Genomic DNA, 17,285 nt, shown 5'->3' with positions numbered 1-17,285 from the left:
AGTGAACGTAGGGCAGAGCAACAGGTTCTGCCCTTGCATGGAAGACATCCGAGCAGAATGTCTGGCCTAGGGAAACACAAGGGGTCTAAAGCAGAACAAAACTTTCTCCATCTGCATTGCAGTACGTAAGATAACTCACATTAATTCCAAACAGAACAGGACTCAGGTAATGCGTCAGTACGCAGCCCAATGGGAACAAAATAATCACTTTTGCTTTGTTTCGTTTTAGGGGAAAAGCTCTCAGTCCCATTCCTCGAGGTCAGAGAGAACACAGACCTACCCTAGGCCATCCTGGTGAGGGCAAGCAAGCAGAACAGCCAGGCTGCTAGGAATGGGTGAAGGCTGATGAAATTCTGCAATAGCAAATGTAAGTCTGCTGCATAAACATCAGTGAGTCCCATTTGGTGCTAAAATATCTATTTCTGCCACTGGCATTCTTACAATAATAGCTACTTAAATATTTAACGTAGTGCAGGATTTAACAACTGCAACCACGACCAGCCACCACAGGTACTCCTGTGCTTCTGACCTTTGGTTCCCAGCTGTTGTTTTCCAATCACGTCCAGTTTGCCTTAAATAAAGCTTTTCTCTGCAAAACAGAAATGGGAGAAAAGCAAGGAGGGATTTTCTCTCACCCTTCAGCTCACAATTAGTGCACTTGTTACTCAGTTCTTTTATCTGTGGCTGAGCCAACAGCTCTGGGCAGTGCTGCCTCCATGTGCGCACACTGCTGTGCAATTTTAAGTGCTAACAAAACAATCCTGCAAGTCCCTACTGTGAGTTAAAGCCACCTTTAGACATGCCAGGGCAGCAGAAGCTGCTACTCAGTAAGGGTTGAACTAATTAAGTAATGCAGAGACTATCAGACCACATGGAAAGCCTCATCTCTAGAGGCAGGAGATCTCATTTTCAGCAATAATTATTCCATTTAAATCACTAAAATGAAATTACTCGGCGCTGTGTGAGAGCTGGCACTCGGCTGCAGGGCACAGAAGGGCAGCAGAGGCCCAAGCACTGCGGGAGATGGCAGCACTGGACTCTAAGAAGGCAGCACTGCAACAAGCTGGCCCCTCAGGCACTCGGCATCCCAGCTCAGCCCCACGTCTGCAGAAGCCAGGCATTGCCTCACTTACATGGGAGGCAACGAGACGTCACGTGCACATCCCCAGCAAACACCCCCTTGGTTCCCCAGTTGGTACCACTGGGCTCAGGCAGCCTGAGGCACGCAGTGGAGAGGTGGCACTTTGCTACCAGCCTGAGCTGGAAGCCGTAAGACAATTAAAGGCAAGTCAGTCCTGCGCTTCCCCCCTTCAGCTCAGCGCCCTGCGAAGGATCTGGCTCGTTAATGGACGGCACGTTAATGACTTCCACGACACCAATGTCTAAGGATCAAGGAGGTTTACTTTATTACTATAAATTGTTTCATGTTCTTATACTTCACATATAAATATCCTGATGACAACTAAAAAGGCACATCTATGAAGACATCATGCACCTCATCTGTGTCCGTATTTTATTACAAGAACTATCATGTTCTCTGCACTGTCAGAAATAAAAGGCTAGAACTGGTTTTGTGACATATACCTCTCTGTATTGACAAAATACTCAAAACAGTTGGTAAAAATTTACATTTCTACAAATTCTAAAAAAATGACACTGCATCTGTAAATGGCAAATTCACTTCTCCTATGGCAAAAGGACAGATTAAAAAGCAGGTGGTCAGACCCATGGGATTCAAGAAGTTCAAGTGCCACTCACAGTTTCCTTCCCAAACTTACTGTATGCACACAAAGCACTCGCTGCTTCCTGCTGCTGTGCCTTCCGTTCGCATCCTGAAGATAAAAGATCAATGGAAATACAAAAAGATTTACAAAGCCATGTTTCTTTTAAAAAGCATTTGCCCCTTCCTACCATTCAGGCCTGTTCCCTCTGCTCCCAGCCTCTCAGAGCTCCCTGTGGCAGAGCAGCTTTGTCACTGCACTCACAGCTCTTACAAATCATAGAAAAAGATGGAGCTCTTACGGACTTTTTGAAATAGATAGGTGAAGAAAACAACGAGGTAAAGTCTCACACACTCAGCAGTGTAAATAAATACCAGTACAGTTTTATAGGAACAGGAGTATAAGTTTAAGGGTTTTATTATCAAAGTTTTGTAAAACAATTTCAGAAACTGTACATCAACATGGCACAGACTGTAGCCTACTTTTGTCTTTTTACCTGCACAAAAGTAAAAGCTGTTGAACTTCTGTAACTAAGAAAACTGCTCGCCTAACTACTTTGCATATAACGTGGAATCACTGTGTGCATAAGATTACTACTGCAGTGACAGTAAACACAAATTAGTTTATACAACTTGAGATCAAGTAAAAAGTACATTATCAAGTAGACTTGCTTTTAAAAGCATACGAAGGTCAATTTTAAAATGCACTACCTTGTACCCACGTGTTCAGCTCACGAACAAATAGGACAACCTGATTGGGAGAACTGCAGTTTTTATCGACTTCTAATCACCGGGCACTGATCAAGCAGGGATTTTCACTTCCCACAGCTGAAGCACAAAAGCTCAGAACCATTTACAGCTCATCACTTTTTGCTGCCTGGGGTGGATGTGAACCAACAGATGAAAGACTGGAACCGACAGGTGAAAGTCAGCCCTCCAAAAGGTCAGTGCATTTTAATTTTGTCAAAGCCAAAACAAAACCCACGGGGAAAAAACAAGGAAACAAAAACCAAAGACAAAACAAAAACCCCCAAAACAGAAGCTCAGCCATGTGGCTTAGAACAAAACAAACCCTACCTATGTCAGAATGCTTCTTTTCAGATGAACTGTCAATTTTTTTTTTCTGTGTAGTCACACTTAAGACCCTTAAGTAGATCCACTGTATGTTGTAGGATTTTAGAACATTTAGGATGTTTCTGCCACAATCAACATGCAGTCAGTGCATTCCCTAAACTGCTCTATTACTGCAATGAATCAAAGTCTAGAAACACTATCATAAGTGAGCTGATTTACTACAGGAGATCATACAACAAACAGTCCATGCCTGCTGTAGATGCATGCAGCTTTTTACTTTTGCTTGAAGCATCACCAAGTTAGTAAAAATTGCTTGGCTACACAATCCCTTTCGGCCATAACAAGGATGGTTACCTTTCTAGAAAGCTTTTGATGTGAGTTAGTATCAGGAGCCTTACAAACCATGTATAGCTTGGAGCTGTATACATCTAGATTTAGGATTAACAAGTACAGCATAAAAGAATCACACAGGAATGACACTGATGCACGTCTGCAGCCGTGTTCACTGCAAAGGCAAAATTCAGTCACTCATATCCATATCCTCTTCGTGGTGATCATCCCCATTTACTTTGGACTCCCTTGCTGATTCTCCACTTCCTTTCTCAGCCGCAGACTCCTTTACTTTAGGAGAAGAAGAATCTGCCATTTTCTTTTCTTCCTTTTTCTCCTTCTCGCTGTCATATCCCTGTTCCTCTTCATCATAATCCCTTGTGACCTGCTTTGCCGAGATAAAAAAAATAAATTAAAACTTGCTTTCATAGCCCCTGTGGGCACAAGGCCAACTCTACAGCAAAGGCGGGGAAGATAAACAGGTCCTTAAACATACTTTCACATCCTTATCGCTCTCAGATTTTCGTTCCCGATCCTTCTCTTTGTCTTTGCTTTTTTTTTTCTTGCTGGTTGACCGTTCCCTCTCATCTCTACTTCTCTCTTTGTCTTTATCCTTCTTTTTTTCCTTTTTATGCCTACAGTGATAAAATATGTAGAAGAATGAAAACCACAATCGTACTGTTCCATGAACAGAAACCCAAATTACATCCAGACCGTTAAAATCCAAAGGCAGAAAGAACTATGGGCAACGACGGTGCCATTTGCTTTCAGAAAATAACCAAAACTCCCCATTCCTCAGCTCTGATCAAACACAGCCACCACAAAGCTACAGCTGTGCTTCTGTTAACAAAGGCAAAACCTCAGTGTTTTACTAAGGAACCACCTGCTGGAGAGAAGATGATCAGATGTCCACCCAGAAGTCAGCTGAGCACCACTGCACAGAGCCAAAGGTGCCGGCTGCCTGCTGCTCCTCAGCCCTGAACACCCCTGCTTTGGAGCTCTTGGGTGCTACAGAAGCTCCATTCCTGAAGCTGATTAAGTTACGATAAAGGAGGCAGCGGATCCACTCAAGGAGCCAGCTCGTGGGCTAGGGAGAAGAGACAAGCCCTATTCGTACCATATCCAGACTAACCCCATCTGGTCTTTGCTTCAGTTCACGTTAGCAATTTTCCCCTGGATGCATTTTTCAGCCAAGAGGCTCACTGACCTTCTGGGAGATGGGGACCGTGACATTTTCCTCTTAGGTGACCTGGGTTTTTTAGGTGACCGTGTTCCACTCCTGCTTCTTCTACGCCGTCTTTCTCTGCAGGAAAGAATCATTAAAGCTTTTTTTTTTTTTAAGCTCCAAATACATCTGTGGCTCCAGAATTAGTTCCAAATGTAGTAAATATACAATATAAGTGGAAGATGTTATCTACTATCAGCAGTACTGCAAAGCCCATGCAACTGCTGACCAGCAGAGTAAGCCACTTCCTATTATACCACCACCTTAACGAAGAAACCGCTGGCCCCATATATCCCATCCCCAATATATCCACAGCAATCATCATCCTACTAATTACAAGAATGTTATTTCCATTGATGTGGACCAGGTATGCTGGAAATAGAGAACAACCATGTTTTTCACACGCTTTCCACCATACCTGCTTGTGCTTCTGGATCTCCTCGTTGTGCTGTAGCTTTTGGGGGGAGTCTTAGAACGTTTCTTTTCTTTCTCTTCTTTCTTTTTATCCCTTTCAGTAAAACAGACATTTATGTTTAAGTCATTTGCAGGCTATTCAAGTAGCTTTCACTACTTCTGCTATACAAAAAAAAATGAACGAAGACATGACATCTTCATAGGATAGCATATATTTTAGCATTTTTTTCTAGTCACACTGATAGTAATAGAAAAGAAACCAAAAAGATAATTACCTATTAATAAATATAAGAACAGTTTTGTTATAAAAACTATTGTGTGCAAACAGCACAAGATCTGTAAGCCTAGATGCCCACGTTCCCTGTTTCCCAAAGGCAGCCCGTGCAGAACCCACAGCCAACCCACAGTGCCTGGCAGCTCTGAGGAAAAGCACGGCGTGTATTTTCCACACAACTGACTGCACACGTGTAGGGCAAGCTCTATAAGGGCATAACAAGAGATTGCTATTATTATAAAGCCACGAGTTCCTCTTTTAAATTAAACACCTGAATTTTACAACTCAATTGCTAGCAAATAGTCTAGTGAAGGATTACCTGGTTTTGGATGTGCTCCTGGATCTCCTACTTCTCTCTCTGGAATGAGATCTTCTTCGCCTTGGACTTTTAGATCGCCTCCTGCTTCTTGATTTTGAATGGGACCTTCTCCTTGATCTGCTTCTTGACCGTCTACCAAAAGTACATTGCAGTGAGAGTTAAATACATGAAATGTTGATCAGATTCATGCTAACTGTGCTGCAATGGAGGAAACAAAAAAGTACAGAAAACCAAACAAGACGAGTGGTTTTTCAGTCAGCTTCCTTAACGCCCTGCTTCTAGGAAAACAGCAGTCCTACTGGAGAGGAAAACTGGCAAGTGCTACTGAAGTGTGAAGAAATGTTTAAAACACTGAAACCAAATACAAACCTGATGGGCAAACAGCAAAGAAGTACAAATGAGAAGGTCAGTTATAACAGCTTCACAAAGGCTGCTGGCACACGCTGTCTAACTGGGAGTTGACAAGCTGACAATATAAATAAGCCAAAAGTACTTCTGCTTAGGCAGGTCAGCATTACACCCTAGTCAGGATACGTGAACAGATCTAACTGAATGTGCTGCACATACAAGAAACAAGCAGCCCAGCAGATTCTGAGCATGAATACTGGTGCTCACACAAGTCTCCCAGTGCCTGGTTTTAAGACAAACTGTCATTCCCACATAAGCACATTGGGAAGACGTTGAAAAAAGAAGAGAGGTTTAAGGAAACATTGCAAAATAGACTGCCTACAACAACTGAAATTGTTGAGAGCAGTAAGACCCACGTAAAATCAAGGCTTGTGCTAAGCTGCTGCTTTTCTGAAATAAGTAGTCTGTTTTTTAAAACCAGTCCAAACTCACATAGGCAAGGAAGCCACATCAGTAGATGTGCTACTCAACTGCTCCTGAAGTTCTTGCTGCTGTAGTTTAAAGTATTTTTAAAGGTATTTTTTGCAAGCATTGCTCTCCAACCCTTCCTACAGAAAGAGGAGCAGGCCTTCATCTCACACTGCCATTCAGGCAAACCACACTGATAGTTTTCCTCACAGCTCTTCCACGCCTCCGAGTGTCCCTCCAAAGAAGTGATTCTGAACACATCATTCCAGCCGTGTTCTGTTTCTGTTTTGCTTTTAGAAGCACATCCAGTAACTACCTGTGTCTAGATGAAGAAGGTGTCCTCCTCCTCCTTGAGCGCGATCTTGACCTCGAATGCCTTCTTTTTTCATCTTTTTTGTCTGGAGTTAAAAAGAAAAAGTTTTTTTAGACTAGTGTTATTTTAGTACCCAAGAAAATTTTATAAAGAAAACCAAGTTGGACTTCACACTGCAGATGTAAGCACAACAAAGAAGTTAAACTGTAGCTCTCCCTTTTCTCAAAAGAACAGATGACAAAGACATGCATGAAATAAAAATCCACAAATTCATGTGCAAAACTGAAGAAGTCAAAATCCAGGAAGTTTTTAATTTAAGCCACGTAGAGAATAACAGCTGGAAGGCAATGAGAAGCTTTGTTAAAATCTCTTCTGCTAGTTTTATGAAGGCTAAGGAACCTCTCCGATTGCTTTCAATTTGTTCCAAGTTACTCCTCATTCTTACTGGATACAATTGTGAACAAACTGCTGCAACACTCTTACAACTCATAACTGCAAAACACTCTTACAACTCATAACGAAAGGAAATAATTGCCAAGAGCAAACATAATTTGAGGCTAAGTCTCCCTGCATCTACAGGACAACTGCAGCACAGTGTACAGCAATTACTGTGTTCACACTAGTGAATTATAAATCCAGCCACCATAGAAGATAAGAGCATTAAACTAATAGTGAACCTCTATATACCATGTCAAACCACCAGCATGAATGAAGGATTCTACAATTGAACATCACCTGGCTCTATAGCAGCAGAAATTAATGACTGTGCTTCTCGTACTCTTTTCATAGCTTCTTCTATTTCTTTACTGGAGGTATCTGATTTCAGACTTGGTGAAACAAGACCTGCAGCTACATGGTTCAACCTGGAAAATAAAAAATTTATGTATTCAGCATATTTATACATCCAAAACACACAAGCCCACACTGCCAGTTTGCAGCCTATCATTCAGGTAACAGAGAAATAAGTCTGTGATGGAGGCAGCCATACAAAACAGTCGCAAACATGGCTCTTGGTAAGCCATAAATAATAATAAATAACGGCTGCTACTGCAGTCATTTACAGTTGTTGCTCATCTTGGCTCGTTCTCAGCCATCGTGCTCTCAAGGGCTCTGGCTGCAAGCTGCACCATTACATTACAGGCACAAGAGAGACAAAAACTGCACACATGAAACTTTCTGTCTCTAGCAAAATGAAATTGCAGAGATTCACTGGTTATTTTATATTTTATGGTTATTTCATAGATCCAAGGCACAATAATCTTAGTTTCCTGTCCTCTTCTTCCCACCAGAGCAGACAGAATCAGCAATGACCCCCACAGCACGAGGTTTCTCCAACCTTAATTAGATCCAGTAGCACAACCATGGGATTCTGAATCACAGATGTCGTTCCCAGAAGAAAGTGTTTCCCACAAGTACAACTACTTGTAAATAACAAAACTTACTTTGGATCCACTGTGCTCATCAGTTTGAGTAGCTGATCTGCTGCAAGAGACTGTGGGGGAGAAGAAGTTAAAATCATGTTGGAAGAAGCACGTGCTGAAGATGTCAGTGTACCACTGGCAGTGACTAAATCAGCCCCTGTAAACAAACAGCCCCCTACAAGTTACAGACAAAAAGATACACAGCTCTGTTTTAGAGCTTGTGGCTGGGGATGAGTGTCTGCCCACTGCATTTTGAGGACACTTCTTCCTCCCAAAGAGCCAAGCAGCCTTCCCCAGACAGAATCAAAGCACTTCCAAATGAAAATGAACACACTTATTCTATGCACAGGTTGGTTCACTGTTACTTCAAGAACACAGACTTCATTAGACACACGCCCAGCAGAAGTTCTGTGTCAACTTAAAAAACAAGCAGAGTTTCTTCACTCTAAGAATTGCATTAAGTTCTTTTTGCAGCTCTTCAGTAAATGCAGATATTACCACCTCTGGCCACTTCCTGAACCAACAGTACATTAACAAAGCAAAACCTTTTGTTTCCAGCAATCTCATGTACAGAGAGGCAGCCATGTGCAGAATCCAGTCTTGCAGTCCAACTGGCTTAATGGACAAAGGAAAATAATCATTCCAAATGTATATTTTTCTAATAAGCAGTTTAAAATGCTTATTTTTTCTTTCTTTCATTTCCACGTCAGCATTATTTGCTTTTGTTAGCACACGTGGCTTGCATAAAAAGAATGCCTGATGAGGAATTTCCTCAGCACTGCAATAAATAAATGCTTCTTTCATCTGTAGATTATGTTCTCCATACAGTATCTGGTTCTCATACCTCAGACATTAACTCAGTGTTCTACTCACTATTTCTTAGTACTTGAAATCTTTTCTCTTTTCCCCAGTCTTACAAAGCTACAATCTAACCAAGTCTTGGTGTTTCCTACAAGTACAGAATGAAGGAGCCAACCATCATTTTTTACTGCTGATCTGTCATAAGACAGATTCATAGGATGGTAATGATGCATTTAAAGCATTCCACTGCCAGTCTCAAACTATTCATAGGTTCTTCTGACATTTAATTTAAAAGTACTACAGATACCATTTCTTCTGAAGAGTGCTCAGAAAAATCAATCATGGGATTTTCAGACGGTGGCTGCTGAACTGATATAACTGAAAATTGCTTTTCACTGCAGAAGAGGGTAGCAAAAAAACCAAATTCCAGATCTTCAGCTTGTTATTTCATATAGTGTGAGACCTAAGAGAACGCTGCACAACATGTGACACACCTGAGAGTTTAAGTTTGCTCCAGGAAGCCCGAGTGCAGCAAGGGCAGGATCGAGAGCAGGAGCTCCGAGAGCAGCTAAAGGAACAGCACCAATCTGTAACAAAGACAGCAATTAGTCAGAGCAACATTCAACTGGTAAAAACTCTTGAAGTCTCCATACGACCCATAAACATTCTAAAATGAAGCTGTCAGGAGTCACCATGAAAATTCACTTGAAGTTTCTGAGCCAGTGACCTCATTCTTCTGTAACTTTCCCCAGGATTCAAAGCCCAGCTCTGGAGCTTCTGAACAACTCAGTGCAAGTTCATCTTTCACAGTCAGAAACAAGAGAAGTCAGAAGTGCAAAAAGCACAACCTGAAGAAGCAGATCTGAGAAACGCAGAGCTAACGAAGCCTTTTACTCTTACTGATCTGCCTCCTGCACTTTGATTCTGTGCTCTAATAAGATGTGCTTTGAACTTATTATTCTGTAATATATTTTTTTTTTTACCGTTCATCTTCCACATGATTTCTGTGTATTTAAAGAGCAAACACACGCTGCAACTTTTTCCTCCCTCAGCTGTAATATTACTGGAAGTTATTTCTCCACAGCACAACACCCTTGAAACTCAGGAATTTAAACTCCATCCGTAAGATCTCTGCTCCTTGTCAGATCTGTCAGTAAGCGTATAATGGAGAGAAAAGAGATCTGAGGTGCAAACCGTGAGACTCCTGCAGTGGCACATCAGAGAATCCTCCTAACAACTCATCAACCTTCTGGCAAAAACTGTATCAGAGTGCTGCAACAACACCATCCATAAAGGTGTCCAAACAAAACACTCTGTGCCTCGACACCAGCACACCAGTGGGTCTGTCTGGAAACACACCAACCAACCAACTGGGAAGAAGTGAGCACCCAGCAATGGGTTCCCTTCATCCGACCAACCAGAAGGCCTACCTGAGAAAGTGGGTTGGGAGTAGGCAGGAGTCCACCTCCAGGCAGCAGACCTGCCACAGCATTAGCTGGTGCCAAGAGAGACAAAGCCTTAGTCTCATCAGGAATGACTCCTGCAGAGAAATAGCCTGGCATTAGAATGCATTCTTTTTCTAAAGCAGAAAATACACAAATACACCCAAGAAAATGTCTCCCTGATACACCACCTGAGTTTGTTGAAAGTACTTATGTTTGCTAAAATACAAAGCTTGATGGCTATTAATATTTATCATTAATTTTTTTTGTCAGAACGAAACTTCAATGCGTGAAAATTTGACTGTTCCTTTTTCTCTACAAAAGGTTAAGTATCTAGAGCAAAAAAAAATAGCACAATACACACTACTTTTTTGTTAACACTGCCAAGATTTCATCACCTGTACTCGATTTTTAAGTCATGAACCAAACGTAAGCAAGCACAGTCGGTTCTCCAGGGGTGTGCTCTCAACTTTCAAAAGCTGTTTTATGAACAACGACTCGTGTCGGCTGCTTCACTACAAAGCACACAGAAAAATCAAGATACACAAGACAAAAAAAGTTTGATTTAGGGGTTAATAATATGGTACAGTTCACTATGTTTTCTTTTACACCTACCATATCAAATTTGTAAAACTTAAAGAGAAGGTACGGAAATATTTTTTGCTGAATCAAGCGTAGGGCTTTTGCTGACTTGTCAAATAAAAATGACAGACTGCAGATCTTCCAATACAGGCTGTGTGTGTGTGTCTGCGGGTGCATACGTACGGTACATCGTGGCACATTCCTTACCTGTGCAGTAAAATGCTTATGTTCCAATATGTGCCATGCTTATTGTACCAAGAATGCTGCTACGGAAGAAACTTCTGGCCCCAAATCTTGCAGCCAACTAAGACAAGCGTCTTACTGTACTGCCTGCTCTGCACGGGTAATTTGAAGGGTCCTACCACGAAACAAGTACTTATGTAGGTGTTTTACATTCTATCCAACAGCAAAAGCCCTATACAGATGGATTAATTTGTTAATGTGCCCAAGCCCCCAAAATGAGAGTTCAACAAAACAATTTTACTAAATATTTGCAAATACCAGTAGTGTTTCTGTAATACATATTAAGAAACTGCATCTCATCATAAAACATACAATATGTACAGGGCACTTAAGAGAAACTGGATAAGCTGCAGAAGAAAACTGTTGGGTGGTATTTTCAGCAGGGCCTGGTATATAGTTCAGGCTGAACCAGGGAAAAGAACTGTAAAACACAACAACAAAAAAGAAAAACCACTGTTAAATAAAGGTAATGGTTCCTTCCACCTATACTGAGAAGTGCCGATAATATAAACAAATGTACAACACACAGCACTGTTATCTTGCTCGTGTCATTGAGCTGCCATCAATTTAGATACCAAAAGTTATGGAGGGAGAGGAGGGGAAAAAGGTCATTTAGATAAAGGGCATAACGCATAAATATATTAACATACCTACAGAGAGATTATGGGGTAATTTCGCATGCAAAATTATGTCTCAGAGGATATTTATCAATTATAGCTAAACATTTCAAATTAGTGCAGCTACAACATTTCCGGCAGCTAAACACAAATCCTCACTCATCTCCAGACACCTCAGAGAAGATCTGCATTCATTAAAAAAAAAAAATCATGCATCTGATCCTCTACTCGTTTTTTTAAAAAGTATTTAGAAATAAATAAACTACAATTTAAAAAAAGCAATGAGGCCCCTCACCAGTTAATTTTCATGCTTCAAGAGCTTTTTTTACTGCTGCTTTGTTAGAACCATGAAATACTGTATGAATATGTAGAAATGAAAGAAAAAGAAACAGACAAAAGAAACAAACATTAACCAAAGAACCTAAATACCCCCCCAGCCATCTTTAATCTTAGAGTTCCTTCCAAATCTAGGAATATCACAGTGAAAATTACAATGAATACTAAACCTTACCGTAGACTTTGTGTATAGCTCTATAACACAAAGCAACAGCCAACACCAAAATGTCTGTGTGTGCTAAAACTGGAGTGCACTTGTGATATATGGGATAATTATTGCACTAGACAGATAATAAACATTTACTTTAGCGACAGGCAATATTAAAACAGAATTATCACAGCAGAAAATAAGAGATGTGAGGGCCCAGTTCAGCACAGTAGTTAAGCATCTGCCTGACTTTAAGCACATGAGCAATTTCACTGTGGTTTTAAGAATCGTGCTGTATGGTGCTTAAGTAACTTGTTGAATTGGGACCCTGGCAGCACGCAATTAGAGGTAAAACGATGCTCCCTTAAGGGACAAAAGCACATGGTTACAAAAGGAGGGGCGGAACTTTATTGGCTGAACACATCGCTGGGGATATGCCACATCATTAGGACAGAACTGTTCACACTCTGAATCTCTGTAATACCATAAGAAACAGCCCATGAGGAACTCTGTGACTTAAACAGGCCCATTAAAATACAACAAAGTCGTTCATTATCTTTAAACAATCTGAACTGCAACTACTGGGCAGAGTTTTTTACGTGCCAGCTTTATCCACCGCCAAGCACAATGGACAATCAGACTGACAGGGAGTATGATTTTTATCCTTGTTGGAAAAGCTAAACGCTGACATCTGTCAGCATGGGCCTTGGAGAATGTTTTGGTACCGACTGATGGACTGTTACCATGTCATGCTTTAATACAGAGAGGAGAATAAGATGCCTTTCCACTACACTGTAATACCTGGAGTAGGGAAAGCAGAAGCAGCAACTCCACAGCAATTTCTGAATGTGCTCTGTACTCCCCAAAGCAGCATGTCTCAATCAAAGGTCACGCTGCAGATTCCTACATTCCAGAAATTGAGTTTCCATCTCTCTTAAATTGCAGGAATACAAAGATAAGACAGTTCCCCAGGCCTCCAAAGACATCCTTATAGCATTTTAATGTCTTGACAAAAGGTCTGAACCCAGACCGTACACCAAATTTATTATTGTAGTACGACTTAATCTGCAGAGGTGGTATTTAATTCAAGCCATTTGGGAAAACCCATTATTTCAGAAGTAAATCAGTACAAGAAAACAGTACAATGGAAATCAATTACTTCTAAAGCAAGTCTAGAAGAGTTTAATAAGACTTCTGCAAGAAGAGGTGTCTTCTCAGCACAGTTTTTAAGTTCCAAAAACCCTGCTCATTGCCTTTCAAATTACTGTAACACCCTAAAATGTAAAAATAAAAAGAAGAAGAGAAAATGTAGTTAACAAGTGGTTACACCAGGAAAACACTTGGGGACTTGAGTGCTTGCTGGCCTTTAGTTAATGTCTAGAATCCCCTGTAGCTGCAGAGGACCCACTGTTTTTCAGTCATCTGGAAGGGCTTTGCATTTGCCTTCTCCACTACAAAAATCACACACACAAATAACAGAGAGAAGAGTTTATTATTTAGTGAAATTCTATTAAAATATAGCATGGCTGAACAAGAAAACTTGGAATAAAAACTAGTACCAGTGCCCATTTGGCACCTCTCGGAAGATCTCACTTTCAAATTCAATCCTAACTATTGAAACCCTTGGTATACTGGAGTTCACAATGAGAGTGAATGAATGGCTTTTCAGGGAAGCTCCCCACTGGGTGCAAGGCAGCACATATCATAGAGGTGTTAACCTGCTCTCCCGTGGACTCTCGGGGAGGGAGAAACCACTCTCATGAAGAGATTCACGCACACGTGAATGGTGTGAATACTATTAAGGCAAAGTCTCCCTTAAGCTTTGACCTGTTTGCAGAACTCCATTTAGGAAAATGTCTCACTGACATCAGTAAAGAGCATAATTTGCAAGTAATTCTGCCTAAACTGTTAATATTCTAAACTTAAGACACACAAAACCAGTAAGAGGCAAGCTTCCCATTTTCATTCAGCATCACTAAATAAAAGCAGTATTGAATCCGGGAGCCAATTGCAATATACCAAGGGTTTTTAGATGTTATAGTCATACGTCTGGCATTTTACTAACGCTCATTTTTGTGAACTATACTGGAATAAAATGTCATCATATGCTGGCTTCATAGACCATTAAACAATTCACAAACCTTCTGCATATGGAACGACTATCAGCGCTCTGTCAACGAACACAGTGTTTGTCAGGTGCTGGGCCACAACCGCCGAGTCGGGATCGTGGAACTTTACAAAGCACACACGGGATGACACGGGCAAAGGAGAGTCACTGAAAAAGAAGGAGAGAAATTAATGAGGTAAAACCAAATCGGACGCGATGAGACATTATGCTGCCCTCTCTTCCTTTCATGAACTGGAAAGTCAGACGGGTTTACAGAAGAAATTACACGGAATGAAGACGCTCTCTTATAAAATTACAGAAATAATTTCAGTGCCTTGTTTGTAACTGAAACCGAATTCCATCATGCAGGGTATATCTATGGCCAGTCACCTAAGTGCTAATTAGTTTTCATTACTTATCTGTGAGAAAGGAAGGAGACAAATAAATGACAAATAAATGTCAGTGAGGTTTCTGGGGAGTATAAACAGGAGGGGAACGGCCGTCTGTGAGGGTTGACAGTGACAGGACAAGGGGAATGGTTTTAAATGAGACAGGGGAGCTTTAGGTTGGATATTAGGAGGAAGTTTTTCACCCAGAGGTGGTGAGGCACTGGCACAGGTTGCCCAAGGAGGCTGTGGATGCCCCATCCCTGCAGGCATTCAAGGCCAGGCTGGATGTGGCTCTGGGCAGCCTGGGCTGCTGGTTGGTGACCTGCACACAGCAGGGGGTTGGAACTGGTGAGCACTGTGGGCCTTTGCAACCCAGGCCATTCTGTGATTCTATGAAATACTTTATTCAAGGAAAACAGAGCTATCTTACATATATACTACAGAAGCCCTCAGAAATGGGAGTCGTGTACTCTCTGCTTTAGCACCCAGATTAGATTTTTGAAGTAAACTATGAAGAAGGTAATGATTAAAATATGATTATTTTACTTCTTAGCACTATTTCATAAATGCTTGTAGCCCAAACCTCACTGTGCTTCTCCTTGTGGCCAAACACAAGCACAGAACCCACCCACCCATCTCCCTTCAGAGGGAGGCACGCTGCTCAGAACATGCCTGTTATTCAACAGTAACAGAACAAAACCAAATACAGGACCATCATGTAGGCAATGCTGCAGATGAAATCACACAAAAGGGCAAAGAGTTCCTGGACAACTAACCTGTAACCATAAGCCTCTTGGCAAGACAGGCTCCTGCCTACTGCACAGCTCAGAGTGAGCACCTCAACAGGGCTGTGCAAAAGTCCCCAGGTATGGAAAATCCAAAAGAGAATGTGGAAAATTTGAGTCCATTTAAAGACTAGAAACATCTACCTCCTACAAGAATAAGAAAGCACAGTAGGCTGTGCAAGCCCCAGGGGGAAATCAACGACAACAGAAAGAATGAAGGCAAAATCAACTCAGTTCCAAAATAGATTTCCAGAAGTCCATACGGTGTGAAAAGTGCAATTTTTCCTTTAGTCTGTGATTCAAATTACATGACAGGAAAAGAAAATGTTATGCAGACAGAACTGCACAGCAGGTGAGTTAAGAGCTGCCTACAGAAGATTCACGCAGGCACAGGAAGCAGCATCAAGTCCCTAACGCTGTGCTTCCCAGCCAGGGCCAGGCTGCTCCCAGGTCTCAGCCAGCAATCAGCCAGAGGAGCAGCTCTCAAGAATACTCCTCGAGTCTTCATCACACTGACCTGCCTTTGCTAACCAGCATCCAGAAACAATTCACAAAACAGTGCCAAACTGTTTTATCTGGAAAACTGACCGAGTCTTTCATCGCTTAAAATAGGGATTATCACAGTTCAGGAGAAAAAGAATGATATAAAATAAAAACGACAACTTTTTCTTTCCATTAGTGCCAATGCCAACAACTAGCTCACCTTCACCACCACTGAGCAAAGGAATGCTGAGACACACAATGATTTACTGTGTCTCAACAACGTATCAATTCTGAACCACATCAGGACAACTGGGCATTCCAGCCTCACCTCCTAACCCCCACATACCTCCTTCCAAGTTCCGCCACATCAAAGTCTGCATTTCAAACAGTACACCTTATTTCTGAAGGGATATTCCTGCTGCTTACACCAACACTACTGCTGCTCTACCATCAAGCATGGACAGGCTGTAATGAATAGTGTGCAAGTAGGAGATGTCTTTCAGGATCACCATATTCATAGTAGAGTGGGAAGAACCAGAGCAGGAACACCCACTCGTGCTCCTCATTTTGAACAGAAGTTGTCATGCTTTTCTCAGTACAGTAACTACACAGCATTGACAACCAAGCAAAGCTGCTCTTCTGAGGAGAGTTGTTGTCTTACTGTCACTTGCAATTATTACAGAGAAGGCAAAAGATTTTGCCAATTACCACAACATCCAAGTTATAATATACACTCCTAATTTTATTAATCTTTAACTCTGTAAGATTAAATTTTCCAGCAAATATGTTTTCTTCCTGATAAATTTCTCTGTTTGTTGCACTGGGTCACTCATCCACCAGGAGGACCAGAATCCACACTGGTTTCTGCATCCACATTTCAGAGCAGAAATGTACATTCTGATAGAAGGTAAACAAGACATCTTCTATATGTGTGTGCAGAAATATTTTTAAATATTTCTATATGATGCATACAACATAATCTGCTTTTCTACATTATATATCCTGTACGATTTTGTTATGAAAGGTACATATGTACATTTTGTAAGCTCTGCCAGAAGCCCATCCTCTCCACTTCTGCCCATCTCAGAGTCAGGACCTCAAGTTTACAGGAACAGAAGAGCCTTCAGCACAGAGGAAAGAACCCACTCGTGTTGGCAAATACTCCTCTCCCCTCGGCTCCAAACGAAACCGGACACCCCAAGCACCCCTCCCACCATCCATCACCCACTATGGCCACACCTCCCGGCACAGCCCGGCACACAGCGGCACCTCCGCACCGACAGAGGCACAAAGGGAGCAACAGGAAAAATCCTCACAACCGTCAAGTTAAAAATGCAATCCCAGCCTGAAAAAAAAGCCTTTTCCAACTTCAACTGCACATTTACCTCATTTAAATAGCATACACAGTTTTAAGTAAAGCCCAGTTTTCCATTAAATACAACACAG

At 41.6% G+C, this 17,285-nt stretch overlaps 1 protein-coding gene across 2 annotated transcripts; it reads right to left on the bottom strand.

Annotated features, from left to right (window-relative positions):
• Positions 1–1,383: 1,383 nt before the first annotated feature.
• SRSF11 (serine and arginine rich splicing factor 11) lies at positions 1,384–14,372 on the bottom strand. 2 transcript variants are annotated; one of them, XM_031554878.1, is made up of 10 exons: positions 10,138–14,372; positions 9,202–9,294; positions 7,928–7,977; positions 7,221–7,348; positions 6,489–6,570; positions 5,357–5,488; positions 4,768–4,857; positions 4,332–4,427; positions 3,621–3,759; positions 1,384–3,512 (listed from the first exon to the last, which is right to left on the bottom strand). In XM_031554878.1, exons 1-10 carry the CDS (start codon positions 10,267–10,269, stop codon positions 3,315–3,317), a joined length of 1,140 nt encoding a protein of 379 aa, XP_031410738.1. In that variant the 5' UTR covers positions 10,270–14,372; the 3' UTR covers positions 1,384–3,314. The 2 variants fall into 2 exon arrangements, with proteins under 2 accessions (XP_031410738.1, XP_031410739.1); XM_031554879.1 differs by having other exon boundaries at positions 1,384–3,509; positions 10,138–14,371.
• Positions 14,373–17,285: the final 2,913 nt, after the last annotated feature.

This window comes from Meleagris gallopavo, chromosome 10, assembly GCF_000146605.3.
Source record: "Meleagris gallopavo isolate NT-WF06-2002-E0010 breed Aviagen turkey brand Nicholas breeding stock chromosome 10, Turkey_5.1, whole genome shotgun sequence".
NCBI classification, from domain to species: domain Eukaryota; kingdom Metazoa; phylum Chordata; class Aves; order Galliformes; family Phasianidae; genus Meleagris; species Meleagris gallopavo.
This window is presented reverse-complemented; position numbering and strand designations above follow the sequence as displayed.